The following is a 20,066-nucleotide window of genomic DNA, read 5'->3' on the forward strand; positions in this document are numbered from 1 at the left end:
CAAGAAATATCTCGGTTCATTCACAGGATACTGAATGTACCAGAACGCAGCTTGGAAAGAAGATATCGAGTAGCTGCAGTTCAATGTTATATTCTCTCGCTCCAGGACCAGTAATTCATGTGGTTCTTGGAAAACTGCATCTTCGCCATTATTCCCTGCAAAAAGGCAAGTATATCAAATGTCTTGGAGGGAACATCACTCGTGTAGGAGATACTGAACACTGAAACATAGACTTACCACGCAGCACCACAAATATTATTAGTAAGGAGTACGGGAGGAACATTTGCACAGTAGTAACGGAGTCGATGAAATAAGATGAGAACTCCAATCCGATGTGGAACAGTGAAGACAGATCAGGTGCACACTTCGTCCTAGGGTAAAAAAAGAGGTGTGTTTCGTACGAAACAGGATTGCTTGATCGCTCAGAGCTGACGAATGTAGAACACCAATCACTGTTGCTCAGAGAGAATTACGTGTTCCGGTTGTTTCCCTGTCTCCATATTCTGTCTTGGTCTGCATCGATGGATTTGTAGTCCCCACAGAACCTGTCTGACTCTCCCAATCGTCAGAGCTCTCTAAATCACAATTGTATACTGTGTCTGAACACAAATGCCCTTTTATCGTGTCTCTCTAAGGAAAATGTGTAGGAAATCCAATTCATTCAATTGTCCCATTTCAGCAGTAACACGAGTAACTGCTCTATGAATTGCATAAGTTACAATGGACAAAATGCAATTCTCTCTCTGATGCAAAATGAAAATGAAAACCTTTGCACCAAAATTTTTAGTATGTGAGAAAGAGTGTGAATCAGGTTCTTGTGTGTATTTTCTTTTCAAAGGCAATGAAGATCGGATTATCATCGCTTCTTCGGCGATTTAACTTGCTTTAAACCGACATAAATTGACAAGAGTATCTGCAAGTTTAAATTCAAAGAATGGGAAAAAAAGGCTTCAATTTGAACTCGATATAAATTCCGCTTTTATGCATATGTGTAGTGAAGTATTTCATGACAGGAATAATAACAAGAATAATGAGGCACAATTATGGAACAAAATATTGTGACAACTTGTGAATTTAGAGATTTTGCAGGCAAGACTATTGCACTAATATTTTGAGAAAAGGAAGCTCCAAACTCGTTTTTGCCTAAAGTCCAGCTTCGTTAACATCAATGTTGTGCACCAGGTCACAAATTCTCTCGTTCTGGAATAACAATGTGATTCCATGATCTGAATTCTGCTCATGCAACGTGGTAACTTGAATTTAGTTAATCAAACAAACATCTGGAATTCGTGCTAGTATTTGAAGGGAGTACTGGTTTGGATTAAAATCCATTTGTTTCAAAAAATCGTGTTTGAAGCAAAATCTGTCGTTCTCTCTAACTTATTGTGGACTTCAAACCATCAGGTACAAGTTTAACTGTAATTTTCCCTCTAAAGTCGCCATTTTATATATGCAGCAACGAAGATCTGTAACGGAAACAGAACACGTCTGTTCAATGCTGTTTGCCACTTGCAGAAATTTCCACATTTCGAAAGATTATGCAAATTATTCCTTTGCATGATGGGAGTGTTTACGTTGACAATCTAACTTTCGATAATTAATCTCTGACTACACAGTAACAACACTGATTAAAAATGAAACGCTTTGTAAATGACAGAAGACACCTCATCTGCCGGCTTTGAACACTTCAACCCCAGAGCATCAATGTGGACTTTACCAGTTTTCTCATTTCCCCTCCCACCACCTTACCCGAGTTCCGACCTGCCAGCTCAGCATCATCCTCATGACCTGTCCTACCTGCTAATCTTCCTTCCCACCTATCTGTTCCACCCGCCTCTCCGACCTATCACCTTCATCCTCACCTCCATCCACGTATTGGACTCTTAGGTACCTTCTCATCAACCCCAACCCCCTCATATCTATCTTTCCACACCGAAGGCTTCCAGCCTCATTCCTGACGAAGAGCTTATGCCAAAACGTCGATTTTCCTGCTCCTCGGATGCTGCCTGAGCTGCAGTACTTTTCCAGCACCAATCGAATCTTGACTCTGATCTCCAGCATCTGCAGTCCTCACAATCGCCTGGTTGATTTTAACCTTCCTGCGAATCCTCTTGCAAGGATGCTGTCCTTGAAGAAGTTATCCTCTCACTACAAAGATCTCAGTGAGTCTCTCTCTTACTTCAACCCCCAGGTCATTTCCTCTGCCTTGAAGCTGTTCAACCATGTCCTGAAACAGACACGCTACCACAGCCACATCTGCCTTCTCAGTGCTTGCATCCAGAACCAACAGATCCCACATGGAAACCGGACTTCCTTCAAACCAGCACAGTTTAGATCCGAATAGGACACCGGTATAGACTGAAACTATCAACAACGGTTCTCCTTCGGGATCCTCGGCTTCACACTCGCAACCATGTGGCACCACCTAACCTCTCTACAGTCAGCTGTGCCTTTACTGAGGGCCACACTGTCAGAACTGCAAAGGACCCCTTTTGGACGATATCCTCAGAAGAAGGCATACTCTCAACAACCAGTTTTTCTGCAACATGTCAAATATATAAAAAAACTGTAAGTACAACAAACCTTTAATTTCCCAGCTCCATATCCAGCATTCCTGAAGCATTCCAGCAGCTTCACCCGGCCTCTTGACATGGTTGCCTGCCATCAGCCACGAGAAAGATACAGCCACCCCACCCAGGGCGATCGATGACGTCACTTTCGCCCTAAACGCGGATGTTTCTATAGCCACTTCCGCCCCCCAAACATTCCAAATACACCACACTTGACATCACTTCCGCCCCTCACGTCTTCGCTGACGTCACACATTCCACGACTTCCGCCCCCAACATCCGACGTTGCTAACACTTGTGCCCTCACCAACGCCATTCACTTGCATACTGCTGACACGCCCCCTACGGATCCCACTGTCAGCATCCCCGCACCCCAGAACACTGACGGAAAGATCACCTCTTCTAATGATCCCACCACCATTTCCCCTCCACCTCTCCCACTCCAATTACAGTCTCTGACCCCACTCCCTGCTCCACACCTGTACCAGGTCCTAGCTCCGAGCCCTGCCGACTTTTCACTACCCATCCAGACTTCCCCCTCACTTAGGATGATCGATCACTCCAGAACAAAGCCATTACCTTCATCCCCCTCTGTCCATGCATCAACGAATTTAATACTCGTTGGGACGTCTAACACGTCTTCCACTGTCTCCACCTCTGTGCTTACGCTTTCAATCCGGATGCCCGACCACCTTTCAAGGACCCGTTCATTCACCTCCAACACAGTCCATCCACTGGACACGCCATACTGGCCTATTACCTACCCTCGATCTCTTCCTTTCAAATTGCCACCAAGATATTTACCGTGTCAACCTGTGTACCCCCTTCCTCACTCGAACCTCACGCCCTCGCAACGCACAGTTGTCGACTCCCTCTGCTCCAATCCCAACCTCACCATCAAACCAGCTGATAAAGAGGGTGTAGTGGTAGTTTGGCGCACTGACAACTACAACGTTGAAGCCAGGCCCCAACTCAAAGACACCTCCTCCTACTGCTCCCTCGATCAAGACCTCACCCCCCATCTTCAAGCCATCCTCTCCCAGATCATACACAACCTCATCACCTCAGGAGGTCTGCCACCCCAGTCGACCCATCGTCTCAGCCTACTCCTGCCCCACCGAACTCATCTCCACCTACCTCGATATTGTCCTATCCCCCAGGTCCAGTAAATCCCCACATATGTTCGAGATACCACTCAAGCCCTCCACTTCCTCCAAGACTTCCATTTTCCCAGCTCCCAAAGCCTCATCGTCACCATGGACATCCACCCGCCATGAGTAGGCATCCAAGCCCTCCGTTTCTTCCTCTCCCGACGTCCCCACCAGTTCCCTTCCAGTGACACTCTCATTCATTTGGCTGAATTGGCTCTCCCCCTTAGCAATTTCTCAATCGAATTCTCACACTTCCTCTAGATGAAAGAGGTGGCCATGGATACCTGCCTGGACCCCAGCTATGCTTGTTTCTTTGTTGCTTATGTAGAACAGTCCTTCATCAGTAGTTACACTGGCACCACTCTCCACCTCTTCCTCCACAACATTGATGTCTGCATCAGTGCCACCTCGTGCTCCCGCAAGATGATTCAGCAATTCATCAACTTCACCAACACATTCCACTCCGATCTTAAATTCACCTGGAACATCTCTGACACCTCCCTCCCCTTCCTAGAACTCTATCTCTCCATTAATAACGATCGATTCAACACTGACATTTTTTTACAAACTCATCGACTCCCACAGCGAACTGGATCACACCTCTTTACCACCCTACCTCCTGCAAAAATGTTAACTCGTGTTCCCAATTCCTTTGCTTCCGCTGTATCTGTTCCACCACAGAGCACACCAGATGGCCTCCTTCTTTAAAGACTGTAAGTTCTCCTCCGACATGGTCAAAGATGCCCTACAACGCATCTCATCAACGTTTTGCCCCTCCACCTTCAAAGCCCACCCCCAAACCGCAACAAGGACTGAACCCCCGGTCCTCACATTCCACTCCACCAATCTCCGCATTACCCGCATCATTTGTCGACATTTTCGCTACCTACAAGCAGACCCCCCCAACCAGGGATACATTTCCCTCGCCATTCCTGTCCACTTTTCGCAAAGACCATTGCCTCTGTGTCTAACTGATCAGGAAGTGCCCCACAGCAAGGCACCCTCCCCTCCTGGCATCTTCCCCTGCCACCACAGGAATTGCAATACCTGCGCCCACACAGCCCCCTCACCTCCATCCAAGGCCCCAAAGAAAACTTTCACATTCATCAAAGTTTCACATGTACATCCACCAATGTCATTTCCTTTGACCATTGCTCCCGGTGTGGTTTCCTTTACATTGGAGAGACTGGACACCTTCTTGCAGAGCACTGAAGGGAACATCTCCGGAACACTCGCACCAATCAGCCTCACTGCCCCATGGTCGAACATTTCAACGCCCCTCCACGACTCTGCCGAGGACATGCCGATCCTGGGCCTCTTCCACCGCCACTCCCATACTGCTTGACGCCTGGAGGAAGAACGCCTCATCTTCCACCTCGGAACACTTCGACCCCAGGGCATCATTGTGGACTTCACCAGTTTCCTCATTTCCCCTCCCCCACCTTACCCAGTTCCAACCTGCCAGCTGTTCACCATCCTCATGACCTGTCCTACCTGCCAATATTCCTTCACACTTATCCGCTCCACCCTCCTCTCCTACATATCACCTTCATCCCCACTCCATCCAACGATTGTACTCTTAGGTGCCATCTCCTCAGCCCCATCCCCTCCCATTTATCACACCACTCCGGAGGCTCCCACCCTCTTTCTTAATGAAGGGCTTATGCCCGAAATGTTTATTTTGCTGCATGACCTGCTGTGCTTTACAGCACCACACTAATCTTGACTTTGATCTCCAGCATCTGCAGTCCTCATTTCATCGAGAAGATGCATATCTCGGGTTTTCTCTGGAAAAGGAGGCAATGGCCTGCTGCTGCACCACGTGATACAATTTCGCACAAAGAGCAAGGCAGCAGTAAAACAGTAGAGTTCATTGGGTTTTTTGCAAAACCATGGATTTCCAACCTGATCGGATGTTACCTTCTGTCACTGGCATAGTAACCAATCAGCAGAGAGACCAGTATCAATATGCCATCTCAACTTATGACGAATAATCATTTCAGAAAGAAATAATTTGTGTTCAAATCTCCCATCATTTCTCTCGAAACATTTTTGGAGTTTATTTTTAGTTTACTGTTTCTGCTACAGCTGTGTTAGATGATAAGTTGAGAATTTGTTCATAGCTTCATTTCACAAATGTCGCCTTTATGACAATTAATCAGAGCACAGAAATGTGCACGCATTGATCTGAAAAGAAAAAAGTTGGAATCTTCCTCAATTCGTTTCTAAAATAAATTGCATACGTCAGCTGAAAGATTTTGCTGAATCGTTCATGAATCAGGCCCATCACAGTGAACTAAATGTTACATATGATAAACACCAGATGTATATTAATTTTGCTTTACAACGCACGTGGAATAAAGGACATCAAAGATGGCACCAAAAGTGCATTAAAGCACATGAAATAATTCGTTGTAGAACATGTCGTCCTTCATATGTTTCTATATGTGCTTGTACATTATTTCTCAAGTAAGTGTCGCTTTTGTTAGATTGTTTCGGGGGAGAAATCACAGTAATATATAATTCTTTAACTTCATATGTCTTTCTTCTTTAACAGGGCACTGTCGAGCTGACTCAGTTTAACAGACACCGGCGGAAACGTCAGTAAATGAAGGACATGATGATCAATTATTCTATAATTACACAGTTACAAGCAATAATTGCCTTCCTTGTTCTGGGATCTTCAATATTCAAGTGGATCCATTGAGTGTTTGGTACATGAGAATAGCTTTAGTGGCAATGCAGAAAATCTCCACAGAATCGTTTCTCAGTGACAGTCAATGAATCTAATCGAACTGTGCTGCTACAACTCATTTAACCACAGCTGACAGACTCTGCCATATATTATTGCACACTGAGATCAACAGAGACTCAGAATTGGAGTGAACCTGGACAAGAACTATCAGACTAGCGAGCAACTTGTCAGCGAATGAGCGAGCTGAGGCATTGACAGGCGATTGATCAATGGCGCGTCCTGATTCAGCCCCTGATTCGTGATGATCTCATGCATTCATAATTCTAATAATTGTATTGGGTTGAAGTGAATTCAGATGCATTTTTGCATTCCTACTTTTTGAAGTAGCAAAATACGCAGCAGAGTCATTACCATGAACAACGAACAAATGAAAGCAAGCTATTATATGTGTAAGAAAACACTGGAGGGAAGCATATAGACAGTATGAGGGGTCAGCAAATGGACCACTGCCGCCAATTAAACAGCAATGAAATTAAAATAAATGATTGTGAACGAAATTTGTGTTTTGTTGTTATCTATTGGGCACATTTTGTTCCGCCATTCTGATCTGCCCAATATTGCTACATTATGTTCAGAAAGAGTTTGATAAAAAAGGTGCACATAAAACCTTTCCATTCTGTCGCATTTCCATTTTAAATCGTTTTGACTGGCCTTGTACTCGCAGGAATTTAAAAGAACGTTTGAGGAGGGATCTCATTGAAACGTTTTCCGAGTCTGGAGAAAAATTCGCTGATGGTGAAATCCCCCTCACGTTTCAAAATATACAGAAATGCAGAAAATCGATCGCCAACGGCCTCTGCTTTGAAACGGTTACCATGCGGTGGGATGGAGGTGACTCTCCACGGCCCTGACAGGACAGTTGTAAAGAAATAGGATTTAGCAGAGATCTAATAACTGACGTGAACTCTTACTAAGTTTTCTTAAATCTGAGTCTCTGTACTTGGCTCGTGCAAGACCCAGTACACACAACCAAAACTGCAGAAATTTAGATTTGAAAAGCATTTTTTAGCGTTACATTTTAGAATCAATGTAACTGAACACATTGGACATGAAGGGAGAGCACGATAAAATAACAAGTTGTAAGTGTTGCAGCCAAGTGAGAATTATTATAGAGTGGAAAATGTACCTGTTAAGAGAGTCGCAGCAGAATGAGGAAATAATTATAGTCGAAATGTTTTCAGAGGGAATGGTAGTTTTGAACAGAGACAACTGAAGGTGGATTGTTTTAGTGCAGAGCTGACGGCGCATTTGAATAAAGGGCGCTGACGATAAAATGTTACACCTGAGAGGTTAGATGGGATCCGATTTTGGTTCACGGCTGCCAGCGTCAGTTGATGGCATCCAATCAGATTTCAGCGCCTTGTCCCACAATTCATGCCGTCTGAACAAGAAGCGGGAACGACCTGAAATTGTTCTCATTCCAGTAAACTGCAGATAATAATGTTTCTCAGAACTCTCCAATTGATTTTAATTCTTATCGTTTAACACAATTTGTCTCGCATAAAGTCGGGGACCAAGAAATTACCAAAACAAACACGAAGAACAGTGTGCTGCAAAGCCCTCAAGCACCGACAGCGAGGACATTAAATTGAGCTTGGTTCAATCATTTTCGCGAAATGCTTCTGGGACAACTAGAAATTTAACTCCAGACTCCATTCCCTTTGTGATTTAGGCCAACGTTCTACTCAATGTCCGTGTTACTCACTGTGATCATCTGCACGCACTGTACCTATTTGAGATTGATACAATATGAACCACATCAATGGCACCTCCTACAAAATGACCCTGGAGATGAATTGATGCTGTTGTCAGTTTAAATGGTGATATGTGTCGCTGTCCTCCTGGTGAGCTTCAACGTGTTTCAATGTCGAGTCGATTATACTCCAGCCGACGGTGGCACTGTGCCATGAAAAATAAAAAGACGAAGAAACCAGGAATGAAACCGTAACATTGTGAATGAATTATTATTCCTCCGAACAATTTCTCTCCCACCACTGCTGCCAACACCTTCTGAGAATGATTTCAGACAAATCCGTAGACGCTCCAGATGAACATTTGCAATGTTTTGAACTTCTACCAATGCGGACACAGAGACAGACAGACCAACAGTGCAGAGAAATACACATATATGAATGTATACTCAAAGAGACACCAAAACGAATAAGGCCACAAAACCACGGTTACAACCCCACGCACATACACGTGAACACAGGTGTGTGTGCACGTGTGGACACACACACACACACACACACACACACACACACACACACTCGCCCACACACACCGATACACAAACGGACTGAAACGCAGAAGCGTGCATCAACAGGCATTTAGACATAGACACATAAACATTTATCTATCGTGTTGGAGAGTGGAAGATTTTTATGGCAGAGGAAAATGTCATTTGGAGCATCAATAAGTAGACTTTAATTAATCTAATCTCATCTTTCAACTCTTTGCCCATTGCCTTCTGTGACTTGGCATCGCAATTCCACACCTGAGCAAGTCTAAAATATTGTCATTTTTTTGTACCTCTACCAAACTCAAGACAGTGAATTGCAGATTCCCAAACGCTCTGGCTGACCTAAAACATATTCTTATCTCCCCTGAACTTCCTGCTCCTTATCTAAATTTGTGCAGCAGCCACTGAGCCCTCCATTATTTGGAAACTTTCATTTTAGTCTATTCTATCTATGCCTCTCAAAATTTTAAAAATCTCAATTACTCCTCCCCTCCAGTCTCCTTTGCTGCACGGAAAACAAGCTGAGTCTTTCCATGCTCTTTTCATGACTAAAATACTTGAACTCAATTCACATATGCAAGTCTCCTCTCAATCCTCTGTGGTGCAAGACAATCTCTCTTCAAACTTGGATTACAGACCTGGACACAATAATATAGTTGCAATCGAACACAATCTTACACAGTTTCACCATTACTTGCCCGCTGTAAACGCGATGATTCATCTACTGAAGTCAAGATTCTCAATTGCAATTGTATCCTGTCCTACTACCTTGAGGGAACATTGGATATACACTCTTAAATCCTTGTGGTAGGCAGAGCTTCTTAATGTTCTATAGATCGTCATGTGTTCCTTTGATTGTTTGTCCTGTTACATCGATAATTTCATATTTATTGGAGTGAATTCAATTTGCCTATGATCAGCTAACCTGATGTACCCGTCGATCTCCTCCTGGAATCGAAGACGAGCTTCTTCATTATTCATCAAAATTTAGATCTTCATAACATCCACGAACTTACTGACCAACACGCCCAACGTTAATGTCTGAAGTTTTAATATATAAACCACAAGAAAAAGGTCAACAACACAGTGGAACTCAACTGAACACAGGTTTCTGGTCAGATGAGAAAAAATCTCACTCCAAACCATTAGCGTATTCTTCTTATTTTTCTCCAGACTCGGAAAACAAATAGTTCTATTTCTCTATATTCCATGGGCTTTTATCCTTGCCTCCCCCAGGCTTCTTTTCCTTGCTATCAATCTCTCATGAGGGAACTTGTTAAAGGCCTTGCTAAGGTATAAGTAGTGTCTGTCAAATGCATTGTCCTCATCTGCACTCCTGGTCACCTATTCGAAAACCTCAATCAAGTTGGTCAGTCACGTGTTTCCCTTCAGAACACAATGCTCTCTGTTCTTAAATAATCACTACCTCTGCAAGTGCGCATTACTCGAATCTCTCAGACTTGCCTCATAGATTTTATCCATCAGTGAGGTTAGCTGGTCTACACTTTCCGAATCCATTCTTTCTTTATCCATATCCTACTTAGGCCATAACGTGGAGCCCTATTGTCTGTCTGCATCTCCAGCTGTGTGTGATTTCCTCTCCTGGCATTTAGCTGGAATAGTGACTACCATTTCATATTTATCACATTCTCTGTGTACTACTCAGTTCTTATTACACTCTGATATATCTTTATTGGTGATTCACTTTCATTCCATTTTTCCAGTACATTCTCTCTATGCCCGTGTAATCAGCATCACTTTGAGTTGGGAGATCATAATTTAATAAATATCACCCGCAGACGACGGCCTTTAACCTCAATTTCACTCGTGCTCTGATCAATTGCAAGGTGCTGAAAAGAACTTCCCAGCGAAATTGAGTGATTTCAGTGAAGTAGAATTATTTTGGCTTTAAATTATGCTTTCGATGGCATAACATTAAGTGTGAATCACATTGCTGCGGAAGTGGCGTCTATCTCAGATTAGTCAGACCAGGTGAGGAAAAAAAGCTTTCTTCCCCGAAAGGACTCTAGTGAACCAAAAGGCTCGTTGTTGGACATCATTACTTCTTGGTCTTCGTATTTTGGAAAGTGTAATTTCCAACATGGTACCTGACCCTCATGTGGGGAATATGGTTTGAGGGTCTGTATATTGAATAGAACAGTTTGTTGGGCCACAAGACTTTGTTGTTGGCGACAATAATCGGGGTTGGTGTACGTGGATATTATGGGGGCACACGTTGACATGGAATACAATAAACTCTCACAAAATGAAGGAGTGAAGCATTGAATGAAGAGTCTTGAGAGGAAGAAAATTGGGAATTTGTGAAAATGCTTATTATGGATTGGAGTTTAGTCACAGTCACTACCTCAGTGTGTATCAAGTCTTTGAGATTCTGCATGTAAATTTGCACGCTGAACTGGAGGATTCGTTTTCAGACGTTTCGTCACCATGCTAGGCAACATAATCAGTGAGCCTCACCTGGAGCACGGGGGTTTGGGACCCGCTTTCTATTTGTTTGTTTTGTTTTCTGTGGGTTGATGATGTAATTTCCGGCAGTGATGCCATTTGCTATGTTGATGTCATTTCCTGTTCTTTCTTCTCAGAATGAAGTAAATGGGGTCCAAGTCAATGTGTTTGTTGACAGCTTTCCAGTTGGAATGTTATGCTTCTTGGCATTCTCTTGCACGTCTCGTTTGGCTTGTACTAGGATGGATATATTGATCCCCCGAAGTGGTGTTCTTCCCGATCTGTATGAAAGGATACTCGTGAGAGTGGGTCATGATTTTTGTGGCTAGTTGATGCTCATGTGTCCTGATGGCTAATTTTCTGCCTGTTTGTCCACTGCAGTGTTTGTGACATGTCTTGTCAGGTATTTTGTAAATGACATTAGTTTTGCTTGTTGTCCGTATTGTGTCTTTCAAGTTCATTAGCTGCTGTTTTAGTATGTTTCGTTTGTGTGGGCTACCATGACACCAAAACGTCTGAATAGTCTGTCACTCACTTCTGAGATGTCTTTGATGTAGGGGAGAGTAACTCTCTAAGTCTGTGAGAGCCAATTCTTCTCCTTGCACTCGCAGGAAATTACTAATGGTACATAATAGTGAGATGGAAGCACCAGAGATAAGATGTGAGCTTAGGGAAGGTTTGACTTTGGAATAGGTGTCTTCAAATGTCTGGAATCCTCTGCTACACAGCGGACTTCAACCATATCACAACTTGGGATCTGGTTTGTTTGGGGAGTACTTTGAACAGGCAACAATGGAGGAAATATATTTCACATTTCTTTTCAAGTTGTATTATAAACTAGCCCTGTCAGAAACGGTGGATTCCTCCCTTGAGTTATTTCCTTACCCAGCTGAAATAAGTTGAAGTACTACAATATTTCTCGTACTGAAAACCGTGTTTGTCAATATTGATAATAATAATATACCCCAATGCCCCAGTGGGTGGTGCACCTGCACCATTCGGTCATTCACTCATAAAAAGAGTGAAATGGCAATCAGGGACCGTGAATGTACAAATGAATTGAACAGCACAACTTTGGCCAAATGCATAGTTTCTGCCTTCCTCAAAAAGAAACTTAATAAAAAAACACAAGCATATAACACGAACATATAATAGAAATAAATGAATGTTTAATGTGATATTCACTGGACTGTAAATGTCAAAATAGCTTTTCCTCCAAAATGCTACCAGATGTGTTGAGTTTCTCCAGAAATTTGCATTTTTGAGAATTTATTTGAATTTGATTTGATTATTTGAATAAGGATGTAGAAAGAAACAATTCTGATGCAGGAACTGCAGAAGGAGCTGATGATGCTGTTACTGTGTTAAAGAATCCGATGTCTATCAACAGGAGAGTAAACCTAAAAGTTGTAGACTAAACAATAAATAGCACACACCATTCCTAAGGACACAGTTCAAACAGATATACTGGGTTATGTGTCTTCTTGAAGATCTCATTACTCTGCAGGCTGTCGTGATGTGAAGAATGGGATGGGCAGATAAGATATCTCCAAGAAAGGAAAGAAAGGCAAGCAAGGAGACAATGATGAAGGAAGGCAGGAAGGAAGTCTGTGAATAAGGAATGATGAGATGGGAAAATGAAAGAAAGAAGAAAACAGGATGGGAAAGTAATGAATAAACAAATACTGCCTTGGAGGAGAAGAATGAAGATTGGGAGAAGTGAGGGTGGATCTAAATGAGAATTTCGCTTCTTGCCCAGAAGTAAATCATTTCCAATAGTTGTGCATTTCCTCAGGCATTGCATTTGATATCTGTTAAGCAGGGGAATGGGCTTTATATAACGTTACGAATCTTGTTTCTGTCCATTAAATTGCTGCTTCATGATGCATAAGGGAGCTGTGCACACTGGGCAACTTTGATGGGAAAGAATCAAATGAAGTGATTTCCAAATCCCTCATCGTTTAAAGGATCTGGCGAGCGTGACAAAGGGGTATATCAGGATTTTCTTCATCTGTTTTCGAAACAAGTTCTGAGAAACCACATAGATGAAGACGTTGTTGCAAGAACTAAGTAACTGGAGTGTATTGGTCGTCTCTTCAAAGATGTACAACGGGTCACTGAAATCCAGCCCATTAAAGTAACTCTCATCTTTAATCTGCACATATATAAAATGTACGAGAAGAGGAGACCACATGAGGAGGAAGCTTAAAGAGATGGCAAAAAGTAGGGCAATGGACCTCTGACGATTAGCCATCTCTGGATCTTGTCCCTTAGCAGCACCACAGAGCCTCCTGCGGGCTCTGTTGGCCGCTAGGATGTGTCTTATGGTAAAGACGTTGAGCAACAGAATGAGGAAGAATGGGAGAAAAGGGGTCAAGATCCGAAACAACCAATCATAAAACTGCCAGACTGGCCAGGTATAGAAGTTCGCTTTGACGCTGCAAAACCAGGGTACCCCGTCCAAAATGAACAAGGGCTGGAATGCAAGGTCGAAAGGAGCGTTCTTGATGCAACTCAGGACACAGATCATTCCAATAACGAGCAATGCAGTTTTCTCGGTGCAGTATCTTGTCTTCAGTCTCTGATAAGAGATGGCCACAAAACGGTCGATGGTAAAGGCGACTGTCAGCCAGACCGAACAATCGAGTGTAGCATAGACCAATACGACACTGAGAGTGCACACAGGAGTTGTGGACAAGACATTTTGCCGAAAATAGATGCGGCTGATTCGATTGAGGATAACTGCCGTGGTGATGACAAGGAAGTCACTCACTGCGATTGCCACCAGGTAGTAGGTGGTGCATCGGGAGAGACCGCACCTTCCTTGAGATAGAATTATGATCGCCAGCAAGTTGGCTGTGATAAATCAAAAGAGAGTGACAGTAATGAATTACTCAAAGCACTGGCTGTTGACATATGCATTTTTTTAAATGAAACAGTCTTTGAACATAAACTTGCCATCCCGAGTCTCTGCCTGTTTTGAAGTAATTGTCAAGTGTTGTTCAACACATGCAGCATCAAATATCTGTCAATGCACCTGATTAAGGAAGAGCACTTCAAATTCTTTTTATTTCAAGTAAACCCGTTGTGCTATAACCTGGGGTCATGTTAGTTTTGTCTTTCTCCACTCCAACCCAACACCGCATCTCCACATCAACTGCCAGTGTGATCAGCTCAGGAATAAACATAGCTCTCCTGTCACTGAGTTAAGGCCATGAGCTACTAGTTCAATTCGGGATTAACAGAATAATGCGGTTGCCATGAAGTTATTCATATCAAGCAAAGGCCAACCTTTAATCCATAAATATTGACCGACGTTGACTGCTCAACAGTGATGTCTCACCGTTTACAATCGCATGCTTCAAATTTTCTTAAGTACCAGCAGTTGGCCATTCCCTTAACATCATACATCGGTCTGAAATCTCATGTTAACTTACTCTATCTTCCGTTCCTTCCTCAAATTAATATTGTGAATTGTGTTGATTATAGAGATATTGAGTAAAAGCCAAATTGATGGAACTTTCACCTGACCAGCTCGGCTTCTGCCCTCTTCTTAGGACGTTCATTTGAACAAAACAATGGTGTCGTTCATTGGGAACTCAATACCTATTACATCATTCCAGAGCCCATAGTGTAAGTTCTGTAAATTACTGAATGTTCGTTTTTATTACAAAACATCTCCTTAAATGCTACGACATAATACTTCATATTCAGATACTGCAATTAAAGCCATACACACTGTGATAAACAATTCATCCTACAATCAACGAGATTGCATTTCACCGAATTGGACTGGACCTTAATCTGCGACAATATTACACTTTAATGTTCAAACATTGTCATTCACCACAAATTTCAGTTCAGCGTCTCATTTTTTCTATAAGGGCACAGCATGCAAAATGGAAGAGCACAATACCCTTCGTTATAATGACATTGGAAGTAATTTACGATTATATTTCAGAGCACAGATGTTATTTCCATTTTTATTATTTCGATTAGAGACCCATTGAAGGTCCTTAAAATTAAACAGTTGCATATTGGAAAAATTCTACCGAATCCTGGAAGGAAAAGAAATAAACTGGAAGTACACGATAAGGTAATCGATTTTTTCGAGAATCAGTGACTTACCAGGGCCACCCACAGCAGCGAGAATTAAATAGTAAATGACAAAGAAGGGGGCAATGACTGCCTCATGCATCTTCGTTCAAAAACTACAGGACTTGTTGTCGCTGTGGAGGGTTGCTCTGCGACATATTCAAATGGCCCCTCATTTATTCAGAGTGATAGTCGCAAGAGGGGCAATTAAGGTACAGCACGCAGCTTACTAACATTTCTTTGAACAAAGAGATTACGTCACTGCTCATGCCTTCCAACAAGGCGAATAACTGAATTTCCCTTAGGGGACAGACTCACAACTTCACAAAATATGACGTTGAGTCTTTCAGTAGTGATTCTCTGATGGCAAACACTTAGTTGAGCCTCTTTCATCTTCCCATTTCTGCCATTTCCCAGATTTTTCTTCATTTTAAGCGTCAATGTACTTCATCGGTGGGTTCACTTATATGAGTTTTAGTGCCTAATACTTTAACACTTCTTCAATATTTCCATAAAATTTCAGTTGAACGTTTGGATAATCACATTTAACAAACAAATGACCTCAACATTGTGACGACCATCAAATGCAAATTTAAGGAACGTCGAATCTGAAAAATTCTTCATTTGATCAGATGAATCACAAGTGCAAGAAGGCGTTCAAATGCTGAAGGTTCTGTCGTGCGCTTCTGCTGCAAAAACAGTTGACCATTTTCAATATTTAATATAACGAGAGAAACATCAGGTTAAAGAGTGACTGGAAGTTTGCTTCAAAGTATAGTGCCAAGTTAATCGACTACACAGGCATGGTTAATATATTGCAGAAAGCGTCGTATCGTTGTGCATTAGCAAATGAGATGAAACTATTTACAGTTTTCAGAGGGACAGAGGTCTTGAAACATGAAAAGAATCGCGTATCATTTTATCCAGAATTACGAACGTCAAGGTTCCAAACGATTTCACACACGATCGAAACCAATAAATAGCATGTGAATACATAGTGCCATCAACACGCTGCAGAGAAATAACAACTAAGATAGGGCCTGGTTTAATAGAAGCAGAGATGTGGAATAGCTTATTACAAACAGAGACAGGTTGCAACATAATGTCAGCAAAAATGATAGAAGTTATGCAGTGAAACTAAGCATAAACAATAACACATACATTAGTTCATCCACCATCTAGTCTCATGGAAATAAATAGATGAACTGTTTTAAAAATAACTGTGGAATGACAGAAAGTAAAAAATCAACAGAGACAGAAACTGATTCCGTAAACATTGCAATTGCACAACCAATCTTGTGCATTTAATAATTGTGTTCTCAGTATGTTCATCAAGGAGGCACGTACTACATACATTACAAACAGGGTATGCTGAAACAGTGAGCATATCAGAGCGTACTTAGATGCACCATATGCCAGATAGAACATTGTGAATATGTGAATCCTATAAGGGTGTAACACTGGCATAAACATTAGTTCCAATTAAAAAAATGATGAAGGAGATAGAGCGAGTAAGGTAATATTTAGTACCTGGGGAAGTAATAATGGAGTCATAGCCAGAACGGCATTTAGGTTGATAGGCATCAGCAAGATAATAATGAGGTCTAGTAACTCACAAACAAAGATGGAGTCGCATCTATAATTCAAATAATTTAAGATTTTTCTGTCATATTCAAAATCTGTTCATAGTGTCCAAGAAGCTCATTCATGTTCCAAAGTTCTATGTTTCTGCAGTGTATTGTGTAGATTCTGTTACTGAGTATGTATGATACATGGAGAGATGTTTTGTGGAGGCAGTGCTCATCCAATTGGCTCCATTTTACTGAATGACATCGAATTTATCGGTTATCTGAGAGCTCTGTCAGTGAGCTGTGAACTCCATATGTAATTCCGAGCGTGTTCAGGTTTTTGTGCATCTCTCTCCCTACTGCATACAACTGTCTGTGCTGAGCGCCGACTCAGTAAATAATAATACACAGAGGAGTCATTTGCTTGTTTTTGTGAGATCATTGACCAACCGATTTTCACTGCAGGATCAATGGAAGCAGATATACTTATGACTGCACCATTTTCTTTATTCTGCTCTCCTGACGTGAGTCTTTGAATCGCGTATTTGGGAGAGTGTCCTCGGGACTGACAGTACCAGTAAACTGTGAATGGACAGATCCTTGAATAATCACAGCTTAAAGTAACGGTGTCACCGGCAGGAGATATTTGTAGGGGTGGACCCCGAGAAACCAGGGAACAGGAATATTTAGGATGACATTCAGCATCATCACTTATTCATCCTCTGTTGAAAGGAGAAAATGCAAAACATAGGAATTTTTCTGTTCATTTTCTTGATGTTATATTTTAATATGTTCTGTCTTGTTTAAATATAAACTAACGAGGTGATGAGGTAAAGTTTTGTTTTACATATCTTCTTCTTATGATGTGCAATACAATGCCAAAACATGTCTTGGAAACTGATTCCAGTAATGTTTAAATGTGTTATCAACATGTCAAAACCCTTTGATGAGAATGATGTTGAAGCGTTCTTTATTCCATTGAAATAATTGGCTAGGCAGATGGAGTGGTCCCAGAGTTTATGGGTAATGCTTTTTCAGACTAAACTGGCAGGCAGAACTCGTGAGAAAACTGCTGCGCTGTCAGATGAGGGGTCAAGAGTCTATGAAGACAAACAATCCAAGAACAAAGAAAATTTACAGCTTAGGAACAGGCCTTTCCGCCCTCCAATCCTGAGCCGATCTAAACGTACTGCCTAAACCTGATGGTCAATTCCTGAAAATCTGTATCCCTTTGCTCCCCACCTACTCATGCATCTGTCCAGTCGCATCTTAAATTAATCTACCGTGTCTGCCTCTACCACTTCTGCTGGCAACGCGTTTCTGAATCCCACCACCCTTTCTGTGAAGTACTTGCCGCGTGTAACCCCCTTAAATTTTCCATTTCTCACCCTGAACGCGTGACGTCTCGTTATTGAATCCTTCAGCCTGGGAAAACGCTTGTCTCTATCCGCCCTGTCTATACCCTTCATGATTTTGTAATCCTCAATCAGGTACCCCCTCAATCTATTTTTTTTCTAATGAAAATAAACCTAACCTCTCTTCATAGCGAGCACTTTCCATACCAGGCAACATCCTCGTAAATCTTCTCTGCACCCTCGCCAAAGCGCTTCAGATTCTTTTGTAATGCAGAGACCAGAACTGTACACAGTATTCTAAATGCGGCCGAACCAATATCTTATACAATTTTAACATGACTTCCCAGCTCTTATACTCAATATCCCGTCCAATGTAGGCAAGAGTATATGCCTTCTTGGCCACTCTATCCACCTGTGCAGCAACCTTCAGGGCACAATGGACCTGCACTCCCAGATCTCTCTGCCCATCAACCTTTCCCAAAGCTCTTCCATTCATTGTAGAATTCGCTCGAGAATTAGTCTTGCATAAATTCATCACCTCAGATTTGTTTGGATTGAACACCATCTGCCACATTTCCGCCCAACTCTCCAGCCTATCTGTTTCCTCCTGTATTCTCTGACAGTCCCTTATGCTTTCTGCTACTTCTGAAATCTTCGTGTCTTATGCAAGTTTGCTGATCATACAAACAGTGCCCTCTTCCAGATCATTTATGTACACCACAAACAACAGTGGCCACAACACTGACCCCTGTGGAACACCACTGGTCACCTTTCTACATTTCGAGAAACTCCCTTCAACTACTACTCTCTGTCTCCTGTTGCTCAACCGGTTCTTTATTCACCTAGCTAGAGCACCTGCACACCATGTGACTTCACTTTCACTAATAGTCTACCGTGGGGAACCTTATCAAACGCCTTAATAAAGTCCATGTATATGACATTAACAGCCGTTCGTTCATGCATCAACTTGGTCACTTCCTCGAAGAACTCTATTAATTTGGTAATGCACGATCTCCCTGCACAAACCCCTGTTGCCTGTCACTGATTAGCCCATTCTTTTCTAAATATAAATAGCTCCTATCCCTCAAGATCCTCGACAGCAACTTTCCCACCACCGACGTCAGGCTCATTGGTCTGTAGTTACCCAGAATATCCCAACTACCCTTCTTGTACAAGGGGACAGCATGATCAACCTTCCAGTCCTCCAGCACCTCACCTGTATTTCAAGATGCCACAAAGATATCTGTCAGGGCCCCAGCTATTTTCTCTCTCGCCTCCCTCAGCAAAATGCGATAGATCCCATCTGGTCCGAGGGATTTGCCTACTTTGATAACTTCTATCCGACCCAACACATCTTCCCTGCTTATGCCAACGTGATCCAGACTAATAAAACTTTTATCTCTAATCTCAAGACTCATCATGTTTCTCTCCTCATTGAACACTGATGCAAAGTAACCATTCAGAATCTCACCCATTCTCTCAGGTTCGGCACACAGCCTTCCTTCATTATCCTTTAGTGGACTAATCCTTTCCCTAGTTACTCGCTTGCTTCTTATATAAGAATAAAATGCCTTGGAATTCTCCTTAATTCTGCTTGCTAAAGCTGTTTCATAACACATTTAGCCCGCTTGATTCCTTGTCTAAGATTTGGTTTACAGCAGACCAGTGTCTCAAAAACCCAAATTAAATAAGCAAACATTCTTTCTCGTTTCACATGCATTCCTGAGGCTAGAAAAATGGGAACTTGATTGGTTAAATGAATGCACTTATGAAATGAACTGAAAATAAACAGCAAGTCGATCATTCCTGACAACGATTCCGCAAATATACTTCTCCATCTTGACTTACACCCAGATCTCTTACA

General features: G+C 42.3%; 1 protein-coding gene across 1 annotated transcript; it reads right to left on the reverse strand.

Moving 5' to 3' along the window:
- Positions 1-13,138: 13,138 nt before the first annotated feature.
- Positions 13,139-15,382, reverse strand: LOC140459983 (probable G-protein coupled receptor 139). The gene is made up of 2 exons (XM_072554399.1): positions 15,313-15,382; positions 13,139-14,040 (listed from the first exon to the last, which is right to left on the reverse strand). Exons 1-2 carry the CDS (start codon positions 15,380-15,382, stop codon positions 13,139-13,141), a joined length of 972 nt encoding a protein of 323 aa, XP_072410500.1.
- Between the last annotated feature and the right edge of the window lie 4,684 nt (positions 15,383-20,066).

The sequence above is a fragment of the Chiloscyllium punctatum genome, chromosome 36, assembly GCF_047496795.1.
Source record: "Chiloscyllium punctatum isolate Juve2018m chromosome 36, sChiPun1.3, whole genome shotgun sequence".
NCBI lineage: Eukaryota > Metazoa > Chordata > Chondrichthyes > Orectolobiformes > Hemiscylliidae > Chiloscyllium > Chiloscyllium punctatum.